The 14,053-nt window shown below is 51.4% G+C and overlaps 1 protein-coding gene across 50 annotated transcripts in view; it reads left to right on the forward strand.

Moving 5' to 3' along the window:
* LRRFIP1 (LRR binding FLII interacting protein 1) overlaps positions 1 to 14,053 on the forward strand; it is a 160,538-nt gene that overhangs the window by 115,636 nt on the left and 30,849 nt on the right. For 23 of the 50 annotated variants that reach the window (XM_043462132.1, XM_043462108.1, XM_043462113.1 and 20 more), the window contains 3 exons: positions 168 to 212; positions 1,352 to 1,417; positions 6,659 to 6,748. The exons of 12 other annotated variants lie outside the window; for them this stretch is intronic. In XM_043462132.1, the coding sequence (XP_043318067.1) occupies positions 168 to 212; positions 1,352 to 1,417; positions 6,659 to 6,748 (201 nt within the window). The remainder of the gene's footprint in view (positions 1 to 167; positions 213 to 1,351; positions 1,418 to 6,658; positions 6,749 to 14,053) is intronic. 15 more of the 50 variants (XM_043462085.1, XM_043462092.1, XM_043462099.1 and 12 more) reach the window with 3 other exon arrangements.

Below are 14,053 nucleotides of genomic sequence, written 5' to 3' on the forward strand. Positions count from 1 at the left end.
GTCAGATTTACTGAAAGCAGGGTACCTCCCTGGACCCTCTTCCTTCTGACGGTTGTACAGTTGCTTGGCTGTGATGGTCACTGGAAACATCGTGACGACCTTGTCACTGTTACCTGTTGCTGTTTTTTCACGGGTTTAAAAACCTGCCATTTGCTTTCATCCTGCAGCCCTCCTACCTGTACAGCGCTGCCCGGCCGGCGGGGAGTAACCGGGTGCGTGTTCCCCCCACCCCGTCCCTTCTGCACCCCCCCCCCGCCCGGCCTCACCGCAAAGCCCCCACCCCGTCCCGCCTAACCCGCCCCAACTCCGCGCCCTCACCGCGCATGCGCGCCCCTCACCCACCGAGCACCTGCTCTGAGTGCCTCGGACTGACCTCTTTGCCTCCCTTCTGAGCGTGAATCACCCCTTTACTCGGAGCTTACACGTGCAGCCCTCGCTGTCCAGATCTGGGGTTTACATCTCTGACAGATGGCAATAGCTGGGGACGACACGTGTCTGCATAAGATGGTTAGGCAGGAAAAAATTACTGGCAACGTTTAATCTGTGGGCAAAACCAAAGCTCTTTATTGCTTTGCTATCCTTAACAGATATGAATCCATTATTCTACATTACTTTGGGGAATTTGCAGTTTTAAATACAAGGTATTAATACCCTGCAGGAAATTTAAGTATTTAAAGTAGCTGTATTCTTCTTGTTAATAACTTTCTGAATTGCCATCCAATTGCACATTTATGAATTAGATGTCTGACTGGCCCAGCAAACCCACTGTGTCCTCCAGGGAAAATGGGGGAAATTAAGTTCCATTTATCGTATTGTGAACTCCTGTTTGCCCTCAGTGATCAATTACGTAGGATTTTCAAGTTGATGAAATGTTCTGTTCTTTAGTTAGCACTTCTCAAAGAATGATAAAATATTGAGCTCTAATCACCATGCTGTTTTTATTCCAAAGTCACTTCATATTGGAGTAACTTTCTAAGAGTCAAGTATGAGGATGCCATGATAAAATTCAGAATATTTGAACTATCTGCTCATTTTAAGTCTGTATTAACAACTTTTTACTTAACATGGAATATTTTTCAGAATCTGATTTAAAGGATCTATTGGAAATTCTATTACATGCCCGTTGACAGCAACTAAAACTTCTCTCTCCCAGATTTTTGCACGACGCTGTTTTTTGCTGCACCGTCTTTGCCTGTGGAGGTGGTTTTAAGCCTTTGATGCATGTCTGCCATCATGATATTTGAGGCCTTGTTCCCAGCACATGTCACTCTTATCTAGCTTATGTTTCAGTGTTTCCCGGGTGCCGATGGAGAGGAAGGCACCCTGTCCTGACAGTGTGTTTCTCTCACAGGCGTCTGTGTCCGACGAGAGCAGTCTCGGTGGGGCTCGTCGGGGCAGTGCGTGCGGTTCTCAGGCTGTAAGGCACTTTCTGTGTTTCCCGAGCTTTCTGCTGCATGACCCAGGGGTGACTCACTCTGCACAGCTCCATCCCTGGGAGATAACTAACCAGAATTATAGGGAGGAAGCACTATCTCGTCCCAGTTTTCCATGCTAGTAAGGGTCATGGATAACATGAGTCACATAGCCTTTAGTGGCCAGTTTTATGTCCTCAGTCAGTCAGTTCAGTTGCTCATTCATGTCCTACTCTTGGTGACCCCACCCCATGGACTGCAGCACGCCAGGCTTCCCTGTCCATCACCAAGTCCCGGAGTCCTCACTCATCAATGTATGTTGACGTCAAGGGGAAACAGACTGACCTTCAGTGAGTTGCATCCGTTCTTTCCCTGCAGCAAAGCTGGAGTGATCTTACAATAATAAAAGACGACAAAAGGGAATTCAACAGGCCACAAAATAGTCTCACCTCTTGATAGTCGAGGAAGATGAACACATTTAAGGACTCGGAATATTACACATACGGAATCTCCTTATTTTATTGTCTTTTCACCTCTTCGAAGGATTTGAAGTGATGGGCTTTCTTGATAAAGGTGTATTAGTTGTATAAGAAATACTTGTTGCATGGAAAAGGTGAGGGAATGAGTGAAGGCTAAAGGTAGACAAAATGGAAAAGTGAGATCAGCCCATGGAAGTGAGGAAGCTGGTGGCCTGTCCTGAGGATTAGCTGAAACAGCATGAGCCCCAGCTCAGCCCTCCCCAGGGCAGAAGCTTCTGCCTCCCGGGGCTCCTCCTCAAATCCTGGAAAGATGCATTCAAGCCTCACATGGGATATGATGGTGTAGGAAATACTTGCTTTGGGAAATAATTGCCTACTTAATTAGGGGCTTCCCTGGTGGCTCAGATGGTAAAGAATCTGCCTGCAAAGTAGGAGACTCGGGTTCGATCCCTGGATTGGAACGATCCCCAGGAGAAGGAAATAGCAACCCACTCCAGTTTTCTTGCCTGGAGAATTCCATGGACAGAGGAGCCTGACAGGCTACAGTCCATGGGATCGCAAAGAGTTTGACACAACTGAGCAACTAACACTTTTACTAGTTAATTGATGGGCTAAACCATCCAACTTTATGATTTACTATATTTCTCCAGTCATCATGAATATTTAGGAATTCCTGTGAAGAAAGCCAGCATAACTTACAGTTTTCTTCAGAATGTAATTTTTATAGATATTAAATCTAATAGAGATAGCATGGGTTTTTAAAATTTTTTTATCAGGGTGTAGAAATCCCACGGACAGAGGAGCCTGGTGCGCTACAGTCCGTGGGGGGGGGGTCACAAAAGAGTCGGACATGACTTAGCAACTAAACACCACCCACATAGTTGATTTACAATGTTGTGATAGTTTCAGGGGTATAGCAAAAGAATCTAATACACACACACACACACACACACACACTCTTCTTTAGATTCTTTTCCCATATAGGTTGTTACAGAGTGTTGAGTAGAGTCCCCTGCTATGCAGTAAATCCTTATCAGCCGTCTGTTTTGTATGTAGTACTGTGTATCTGTTAGTCCCATGTAGCATGAGTTTCTGCTGACATCTAACTAAACACTTGCATTGAACACTTTTATACTGTATAAAATTTTGATGCAGTGGAGCACACTATACTAAGTCTTTTTCCCAGTTCTTAAATATTTTTGTAGGCCCTTAAAAAGCTCACAAACCATACATGCTGGATAAAATAGCTCTGGCCTATCTGATAGATACAATGCAACTAAATGCTTTTCTTTCATCAGTAAGAGCATCCTAACTCTTTAAGAGAAGGAAATTTCTGAAACACCAAAGCAGAACTCCTGCTGTCTGGCGGGATGTTCGTCTCATAGATTCTCTTTGATGTTACTTCTGTAGCTGGACTTTCCCTGTAGCTGATTCCTGGCCTTCAGAGTGCAGCGATCAGCATTGTGGATTGCTCTTGTGTGTGGCAGTTCTTTCATGCTTTCAGCCTCCTGGAGGAACCACCGGGGGGGATGGCTTTAGGGACTTAAGGAGGTGAAAGATCTTCTTGTCCTTGCAGCAGAAAGCCTCAAATAGGGCTCCTGTGGCTGGTGTCACTCCAGGCAGGAGAAATAAAAGAGAATAGAAGGACGTCTTTCTGCACCTAACACTGTGTTCCTCCACAGAAGGGGCACAGCACGTGTTTGCTAGATTAAATGGGACACATTGAGCCCTGGGACACCATTCTGCAAGAGCGAGCTCTGTGCCGGTCGCAGGCTGAGCGGGAGGGAAGTTTCACTGACCTCTCGTTCTCCCCCAGCTCCGCTCACACCCTCACAGTAGCCCTCCCGGGGGGACAGAGTTCCCCACGGCCAGGAATGCAGCTTCCCCGGTTCTCCCTCCAGATAGGAGCTGTGGCCGCTGATAAATACCCGTACAAAGATGTGAGGACACTGCGCCTCCGGGGCCTCTTCTATCCTGACTGGTGGTGCTCTGACCTCAGAGTCCAGGCTGGCCCCAAGCCCACATAAACCAGCCCTGAGCTCCCTTTGAAAGACGAGTCCCCATCTTCTCCCAGAAAGTTTGCCTCAGACACAGGGTGTGTTTACAGCCAAACAACTTACTACGTGCATAAGTCACTTCAGTCATGTCCGACTCTTTGCAACCCTGTTCACCGTAGTCTGCCCAGCTCCTCTGTCCATGGGATTCTCCAGGCAAGAATTCTGGAATGGGTTGCCATCCCCTGCCTCCTCCAGGGGATCTTCCCGAACCAGGGATCGAACTCACGTCTCTTATGTCTCCTGCATTGGCCAGAGGGTTCTTTACCACTGGCGCCAATTGGGAAACCCCACTTATTTATAAATGACTTATCATGGTTGCAGTTAAATGATTCTTTTTTTAATGACTAGTTCTTAAAAGTAGAACAGTTTTTTTTAAATTTATTTATTTTAATTGGAGGCTAATTACTTCATAATATTGTAGTGGCTTTTGCCATATATTGACATGAATCAGCCATGGGTGTACATCTGTTCCCCATGCTGAACCACCCCCCATCTCCCTCCCCATCCCATCCCTTGAAACCTTTCTATTTTGTACCTTCCTTACCATTGGTAAGCTGTTTGTAGGTTGTAGGGAGGACTCCTGGCCCTGTGTGACATGACCTTCTAAGTTGTTCTGACCCTCGGTCATCACCACCAATGCTACCAGGTCCGGGAGCCGTGCACATTGTTTTATCTGGAAGAGACAGCAGGGGGAAAGCCCAGCTTGCATTCTCTTGCATAATCCTCCCCACCTGTGTGGTCAGTAGCCCTGCTTGATGCCACCGGTGACAGGCTACGTAACTTTCCCAGGGTCTCCCGGCTGATTAGAAATGGACCCTGAACTCAGACCTTTCTACCTTACGTCAGCACACAGTTAGCCACACTGACTCCAAAGCACAGGCGGCCCCAAAGGTGCTGCATGGACCACGTGACGCAGACTTTACACTTTTCCACACCGAGTCATTTTGGATGATTTGAGAGCAGGTTTTGACTCAGGAGTTGGGGAAACTTGGGTCAGAAAGAAGCCTTATTAACGATAATCCATCACATCTCTGCACCATAAACCAGGATGTGAATGGTATAGAATATAATAGGATTTGTCTGCATGAGGAAGTTTTCCTCACTTTTACATGAGGAAAACCCCAAAGGCAAAATACTGCTTTACAGCGCTGATGTCAAGTGTTTTTCTTTATTTTGAACAGGAAAGCTGAAAGGTGAGGCTAGTGATACTGGTGAATTTCTTGTATGTGCTGTATGTGGCAGTGATTCTTACACGTGTTGTACGTGCAGCCGTGTCTGTGCATCTGAGAAAGCATCTTTCACCTACATGTAAATATACATGAAGTGTTTATGCAGCAGAGGGGTGAGTCCAGGCAGAACCAGCCTGGGGAACTCACTCGTCTTGATCAAGGCTATTTACAGTCTAAAGTTGAAGGGGTTCGTTCAGCAAGTATTTCTCAAGTGCCTCCTGTGTGCCAGGCGCCTCTGGTGGCCAGAGATTCAACAGGGAACAAAATACACACAGACTCTGCCCTCAAGAATTCCACGCTGATGGAAAACAGGCAGACAGAGCAATGGTATTTACGATAAGGATCAGGAGAACCTCCGAAGCTATGGCTCCTTGTAACCTGCAGTTGGGATAATGCCTGTGGGTCTCAGGGTGGGGGTGGGGTGGGGGGCAAGGAGGGGACAGTCAGCGGAGGCCTCTTGGGCCCGCTGTTCAGTCTGCTGACGCCCGTGGTCCTAAATGGTGTTCAAATCCTGCCTCACTGACCCCAGCCCCCTACCCTGCCTTGTTTAAGAGGCAGGTAAGATCTTGTTGTAGGGCTGGAACAAATGTGAATACAGATCAAAGTTAAGAGAGCAGAGCCTCCGGATAAACGAGTTGCTGGTGTTTGCCTGTACCAGAAGAGAGAAAGTTTAGGGAAGATGGATGCGCGTTAATCCATACAGGCTTCCCTGATGTCTCAGTGGTCAAGAATTCGCCTGCAGTGCGGGAGACTCGAGTTCGACCCCTGGGCCAGGAAGATCCGCTGGAGAAGGAAATAGCAACCCGCTCCAGTCTTCTTGCCTGGAAAATCCCATGGACAGAGGAGCTTGGCGGGCTACAGTCCACGAGGTCACAAAGAATCGGACACGACTGAGCGACTAAACAGCAGCAACAGATACACACACAGGCAACCAGAGAGAAGGTCCTGTAGCACTTGAACAAGCAGTGGCTGATTTTGTATTGGCCCTGGATCTTATTTTGTATCCACTTGCAGAGATAGTAGAGAAGCAGACTTCTCAGTTGCCCCAAAGCCAGGCCTGTGCCCCCCTCCTTTTCTGGTCCCATGCCAGGAGGTAGCTCACTGTCCTGGTCCCCCACCAGCCTCTTCCACGTCGTCCAAGCTTCTCTGTGCAGAAACTGGGTGTCCCCCCACCCCCGGCCGAGCAGGTGCTGTGTGTGACCCGCACCCTACCGAGCGGGAACCCCACATTCTTTGACAGGATGATTAAGTTGTGTGTTCTGAGTGGCCATGGGTCGGGAACTGGGACAACACTGCCTTCTTTTGGGGGGCCGCCGCTGGCCGCACTAACCTCTCCTTCCTCCCTGAGCTGCACCCAGCTGACCTCGCCGCTAACTGGGCATCCATCCTCCTCGCTGACCTGTTCCTCTGTTTCTGTCTCTGCATCCTCGCTGACCTCGCCGACCTGTTCCTCTGTTTCTGCCTCTGTGTCCTGTGGCCAGCTGGGTGGGCAGGCTTCGGAGCTCAGCGGCCACTTCAAGTCCAGCTCCCGCGCCTCCTCCAGAGCCAGTTCTGCGCGGGCCAGCCCAGTGGTGAGTGGGTCTCTCTCTCTCTCTGGCCCTTGTCCCCTCCCTTCCTTCCCTGCCTCCTGCCCTCAGACCCTCATCCTCTGACCCCCAAGAAGACACCCCCCCAACCTCCAGATGCCTGAACCCGCGAGCAAGCCGGAAGGCATTCCATGCTTTAGTCCGGTCTCAGTTTAAAACATGGGATTGGGGAAGATGCTTCCAAATTTAGAAAAGGACGGTTCAGTGAGATCAGAATTGCCCTTCTCAAGTTCTGAAGGACCATCTTGGAAGTCTCTGACGGGCCTTCCTGGAAGGAGGGAACTTTGCATGGTGGCGAAGAAAGGCAGCCGTGTGCGTAGATGTGTTTTTTTTTACGATTTAAAAATGGGAAGGATTCACTTTTTTATTTTTTTGTATTTGTCCCAGTTAACTTTATTTTTCTTTAACTTTTATTAGGGTATAGTTGATTTACAATGTGCTGTCAGTTTCTGCTCTACAACAAAGTGAATCAGTTATACACACACATACATCTATTCTTTGTTAGATTCCCCCCCCCCCCACAGGTCATTACAGAGTGCTGAGTGGAGTTCCCTGTGCTATACAGGAGGTCCTTATTAGTCATCTGTTTTACAGACGGTAGTGTGTGTATGTCCATCCCAAACTCGCAGTTTATCTCTCTGCCCAGCTTTCCCCGCCAGTCACCAAAGGTTTGTATTCCGCTTCTGTGCGTCTGTTTCTGCTTTGTACATAAGTTCGTTTGTACCACTCTTTTACATTGGAGGATTCACCTTTAACCTCTGTTTGGAACGTTGTCTGTTCTTGGACCTGACGGTTTTTAGGGTAGAGTGGGTGCCACACACCCCGGCCCTGCTCCATCCCCGCGACGCCCTGGGTCCTCTGTTCAGAGCCTGGAAACTGACCTCAGAGCTGCTCTGCTGTCTGTCACTCCACGCAAGCTGGCCCCAGGGCCCCATCAGAGAACAGGGGCCCTGCCGTCTAGTCCCCCATCACTTAAGTCTGGCTGTCGTGCAGGTTTCCCCTCGTCTTGGGAATTTTAGACGGTGTCTCCGCATCTGATGGTTTGTAGGAGGCAACTGTGTTGTTCTTTTGACCACAAGCGGTTGGCAGGCCAGTTCTGTCCGAGGGACATGTGGGGTGGGGGCTTACCCAGTGGCCAGGGCAGGGGCGTTCAGTGGGCAGGGGCTGGGGCTGCGTGCTGAGCCTCACCTCGGGTGCCCCTCCCGATAGACCCTGGGCGGAGGAGGCGCAGGTGGGCAGAGCTGACCTCTGTCCTCACTCCTGCATCCTAGAAGAGCTTGACTGAGGCTCTACACACTCACACAAGCCTGCTGTTAGCTGGCTAAAGTTTAGGGAGACTTCCTGGTCATCAAGAAGAGACATGGAGTGACTCACCTCCTTGGCCAGGCGCACCTGTGGGTGTTGCTGCTTTGTTTTTAAACGAGATGCCGCCTCTGAAAGCCAGGAGGTTCTTCACCCCGTGTAGGTTATCTGCGGCTCCTGGGGGAGCAGGCCAAAGGATCACTTTTGCAGACCGAGCCCGTGTTGCTGAGTCGAGGACCTCCGTACCCCCACGCCTGCCCGGCTCCGCCTGTTGCCAAGGCCAAGGCCAGAGGCGTCCCTCACTGGGCTGTACGGGTGCTTTCCTGATAGGAATGTTCACTCTACCGTTTGCATATCAAGGGTGCAGAAGCAGAAGGCAGATAAGGAAGCGGAGTGTTAGAACAGGAGAGCCTGTTTCTCTGTGGAAATGAAGGCTGCCCCATCTATGAGCCCCCCATCCCCCCAGCAGTGAGGCTACCCCTCTGTGAGATGCCCCCACCGTCTTCACAGTCCTGTGAAACCCCCCGTCCCCCCAGCCATGAGGGGAATAGAAGCCATGTCCCGACTGTGCTGAGGTGGGGCAGAGGGAACATGGGGTGACGGACACCACACAAAGCCCCCTGCTTATTGCTGCACCCAGGACACATCAGGCCGGGACAGGCAGACTTTGAGCTGCTCAGTGACACGTGAGTGCAGTGGTCAGACCTGGAGGGTCACTTCCCCTGATGCGACAGACATGAGCGAAGCGCGGCGTTTGTGAGCTCGGGACTCCACGGTCAGCAGCCCATGCCTGGGAGGGCCGGCCCACCTCCACCTTCGGGCCCACCGTAGCATGTTTCAGACACACACAGTCTGGAAACCTTCAACCTGGCGGGAGTCACATTTTGCACGATGTCTAATGTGGAGTCACTCATCGTCAGCTGTAATACTCTCTTGTGCTCACCTTTCGGGAAAAATGAAACTTCACGGTTGTCAGAAGAGGCTGAGGCCTGGCTCCGTACCAGTGCCCTGCCCGGCACGTCTCGGTGGGGCAGGCGGCTGTGAACAGCACTGGTCTGACCACTTCGGGTTTATTCGGGCTTCAGGAGGAAGCCACAGAAGAGAAGCTCAGTCAGGCTCCCCAGACCCGAGACCGAAAGTGAAAGTTGCTCAGTCGTGTCCGACTCTTTGTGACCCCGTGGACTACACAGTCCACGGAATTCTCCAGGCCAGAACTGGAGTGGGTAGCCTTTCCCTTCTCTGGAGGATCTTCCCAACCCAGAGATCGAACCCAGGTCTCCCGCGCTGCAGGCAGATTCTTTTTCAGCTTGAGCCACCAGGGAATCCCAAGAATACTGGAGCGGGTAACCTATCCCTTCCCCAGGGGATCTTCCTGACCCAGGGATCAAACCGGGGTCTCCCACATTGCAGGCGGATTCTTTACCAGCTGAGCACCAGGGAATCCCCAAGAGATGGAAACCAGATACAGGTTCCTCTGTCATCTGCGGCCTAAACCTGAGAACAGTTTGCTCAGAATTTGGGTTTAGTGGATGCAAGAGAGGTGAGCGTTCATCGGGCCGGTGCCCCTGGGGCCTGATAATGAGAGGTGGGCATCTCTTTGTAACTGTGGGGCCCGACCACACCTGCCCTTCCGCCTCTTGGTCCCTTGAGAGCCCTGGGTTTGCAAGACTCCCAGGGACTTGACTGAGCTGAACCAACCTTCAGTTCACTGCACACAGGTCATTGTTCTGGTCTCCGCTCTCCCCTGAGTCTTCTGCTAGTTTATAAAGGTCACTGACTCAGGTTGGCACAGTGAGCGAGCAAAGGCCAGCATCTGGGCCCCTCACGATGCGGGGGTTGGGGGGACCTCAGAGCTGAGGACGCCTCTGTGTGAAGCCCTCAGGCGGCAGAGACACTCTGGCTGAGCAGGGTGGTTCCCCAGGGCATGTGGTTATAGTCGCTCTTGGCCACTGGAAGGCCAGAACATGGGCAGCACCCTTGGCCTCTGCAGAGAATCCGGAGGATGCAGCTGAGCTAGCCCTTGGCTCTGTGCTTCCAGAGCTCAGTCTTTTCCTTGGAATCGGCTGTTTCTATTTTCTGAGTTCTGGGCGGTCCCAGCACTGGAAAGGGGTGGGTGTTTGTATTTTGGGCTTGCAAGACTGGCAGAGTGTAAGTGGGTGTACTTGGCCATGTTGATTGGAAAGAGGCCAGGAAACTTGTGCTCAGACTCCCCTGGCCCTCCTGCCTGGCAGGGAGGAGCCTCGGGGGCAGGTGGGGCCCCAGGGAGAGGACCCTGGGGGTGACCGATCGTCCCCACCTGGCCTCTCAGAGGGACGCGCAGAGCAGGAAGGGAGGAGGGATTCCAAGAACCCAGGCTAAAGTTCACAGCTCTCATTCCTGGCTGGGGACACCTGGCCAGGCATGTAGACTTCCTGAGCTCCACCTGGTAATTGATATGCTTGAAACATAAAAACAAGAAGAGATTCGAGTTGATAACGTGCTTCTCCTGGGGCAAGTTTTCCAGGGGTGGGAGTGCTGTCCACCATGGCTCGTGGGGAGTGTCCCCAGCTGCGATCCAGCAGGAATATGGTCCCAGGAGGGTGGCGTGAGCCAGGGCAGGGGACAGGAAGGAAGCATGGGGCATGCAGGGGCAGCTCTGGGTGGCTCTGAGTGTGGACGGGAGGCTGGTGCCCTGAGGGGTGGGCGAAGGGAGTGCTATCCAAGAGCAAGAGAAACCAGGATGAGGGGAGGTGACAGCTTGTCCCACTTTGAGAAAACAGAGGTGCCTCCGCCTCCCAAGGGTGCCCCACCCGCCGGTCCTCCAGCCTCAGGGGGTGGGGGGGGCAGAGAGGACCCCACCCCATCTCAGGAGGGCACACGCTTCTGGACCTCATGCTCACTGTCACATTCTGTAGGCGAGCTGTGTTTCCTTCTCCGACGAGCCCAGAGTCTTCCTCTTGAGCAGGTTGGGGCCTATTCATTCAGCCAGAGTTTATCGAATGTTCCAGGCACAGGACTGCAGGGGAAATACATACACCTGTCCCCGGCAGGGATGCACAGGCCGGGAAAGCAGACCTCAGCGGGTGGGCGAGATGCAGTATGGAGCTCAGAGCACAGGCTCTGGGGTGGGCAGAGACGGGTAGGGAGGGTGCTTCTGGAGAGCTGGACTCAGGAGGCCGGGTGACCCAGGCCTGGAGGGGCCAGTGCAGCCCTGTCCCCCTCGCCTCAGGGTCCCACACGGACCCAGTGGAGCTGCCAGGGCTCTGAAGCATCCTCGGGGTGTCCTGCGTGGAGCCCAGCTTCACCTGCCATTGTGCTCACAAAGAACCGAGAGTGTTGAGCAGGAACCTCAGCCCCCTGTGAGCCAGGAAAACAAAAGGCTGTAGTGACTCATGTTCAAGTCTTGTAAAGAGGTGAGGGCAGGAACCGGGTGGAAAAAACAGGTCTTGAATTATGAATACAATAGTTGAAGGACGAGTCATCCAGATGAGGTCAATATTATTGGATTGAAAACCAGAAGTTTCCAGTCTAATGGTAGGCCCCACTGCTGTTTACGTTTGCGGGGTGTCTTCTGAGCACTGTTCACTGCTGTCCATTGGTTTCTCGAGAGGGAAGCTGTGGGGACCTGCTTCTGTCTGTGGTCCCGTTTCCTGCCTAGGGGCTGGACACCACGAGGAGAAGTTCCTTTGTCCCCAAACCCTTGGCTCGGGTTGCCCTGCACCCACGTACTGGGCTCTGTGTCCAGGAAGGTGGGCAAGTCAGGTGGTGATATGCCAAACCTGGAATTTAAAACCTTACCACACGTGGTACTTAAGTGAGCCTAAATAGTAAGCTCGCTTAGACACCGTTGTAGAAGGTTGGAATTAATAAAATATTTAATGTGTTACTTTAAGCTTTTGTTTTTGGAAGGAAAAAGAGAGCGTTAGTGGCTCAGTCATGTCCAGCTCTTTGGGACCCTGTGGACTATGGCTTACTGGGCTCCTCTGTCCGTGGGACTCTCCAGGCAAGAATGCTGGAGTGGGTAGACATTCCCTTCTCCAGGGGATCTTCCCAACCCAGGGATGGAAGCCAGGTCTCCTGCATTACAGGCAGATTCTTTACTGCCTGAGCCGCCAGGGAAGGAAGAGTTGACATAAATTAAAGTTTAAAAGAAATTTTTCGGAAATGATTTTCTGCCAAAGATTTTTTTAATTGTTATTGAAATGCAGTTGCTTTACAGTGTTGCATTAGCCTCTGCTGTATAGCAGAGTGAATCAGCTATGTACATCTCCTTTTCTATTTCCTTCCTGTTTAGTCACAGCGAGCGCCGAGTAGAGCTCTCTGCTCTCGGCAGTAGGTTCTCACTAGTTATGTTTTATACACAGCAGTGTTCAGTTCAGTTCAGTCGCTCAGTTGTGTCTGACTCTTTGTGACCCCGTGGACTGCAGCATGCCAGGCCTCCCTGTCCATCACCAACTCCTGGAGTCTACCCAAACTCGTATCCATCGAGTCGGTGATGCCACCCATCCATCTCATCCTCTGTTGTCCCGTTCTCCTCCTGCCTTCAATCTTTCCCAGCATCAGGATCTTTTCAAATGAGTCAGTTCTTCGCATCAGGTGGCCAAAGTATTGGAGTTTCAGCTTCAACATCAGTCCTTCCAGTGAACACCCAGGACTGATCTCCTTTAGGATGGACTGGTTGGATCTCCTTGCAGGCCAAGGGACTCTCAAGAGCCTTCTCCAACACCACAGTTCAAAAGCATCAATTCTTCAGTGCTCAGCTTTCTTTATAGCCCAACTCTCACATCCATACATGACCACTGGAAAAACCATAGTCTTGACTAGATGGACCTTTGTTGACAAAGTAATGTCTCTGCTTTTTAATATGCTGTCTAGGTTGGTCATAACTTTCTTCTCAAGGAGTAAGCGTCTTTTCATTTCATGGCTGCAGTCACCATCGGCAGTGATTTTGGAGCCAAGAAAAATAGTGTCTCACTGTTTCCACTGTCTCCCCATCCATTTCCCATGAGGTGATGGGGAGCAGTGTACATGAGTGTATATATGGTGAATACCTGTCAGCCTCAGTCTCCCAATTCTTCCCACCCCCCTTTCCTTCCTCGATGTCCATGTTTGTGCTCTCCCATAGATTTTAAAAGATGCCCTTGTATACACTCTATTGTGATTTGCATATTTCAAAAGCCGGTTCCTGTGACATTTCCACGTCCCCCTAAGGTGTTCAGTAATGCTCCGTAAGTGAGAATAAGAGGGTTAATAGGCTTTGAGATCTGTGGTGCCGCTGCCCTGTCTGGGAGGAGCAGTGAAGTCCGCGGAGTCCCATGGCTTGTCCCGGGCCCCGTGCTGCCACAGCTGCGGCGTGTTGGGGTGTGTATTGCCCACAACATCCTCTGGGTGACTTTGTGCAGCAGCCACGACGGTGTTTGAAAGCCCTCCATCTATTCTGTTTCTTTGTGTATTACTTTCAAAGATAAAGTGCTGTGCTTTACATCAACTTAAACTCACTGCTGGGGTTCCTTGCTTGTCTGTTCTTTTTTAGGGGCCGTCAGAGGTGCCCTGCCCCACCAAGGCTCCCTGGGCACGTCCTCCTCCGCGCGACACAGCCTGCCACCTGGTGGCAACTCGAGGGGCTGCAATGGCAGCACACTAGTTCAGTCGCTCCGTGACCCCCTGGACTGCAGCCCCCCAGGCTTCCCTGCCCTTCACCATCTCCCGGAGCTTGCTCAAACTCATGTCCATTGAGCCGGTGATGCCATCCAACCATCTCATCCTCTGTCGTCCCTTCTCCTCCTGCCTTCAGTCTTTCCCAGCATCAGGGTCTTTTCTAATGAGTCTTTGTGGCCAAAGTTTTGGAGCTTCCGCTTCAGCATCAGTCCTTCCAGTGAACACCCAGGACTGATCTCCTTTAGGATGGACTGGTTGGATCTCCTTGCAGTCCAAGGGGCTCTCAAGAGTCTTCTCCAACACCACAGTTCAAAAGCATCAATTCTTCAGTGCTCAGCCTTCCTGTGGTCT

This window comes from Cervus canadensis, chromosome 2, assembly GCF_019320065.1.
Source record: "Cervus canadensis isolate Bull #8, Minnesota chromosome 2, ASM1932006v1, whole genome shotgun sequence".
Classification (NCBI taxonomy): Eukaryota; Metazoa; Chordata; class Mammalia; order Artiodactyla; family Cervidae; genus Cervus; species Cervus canadensis.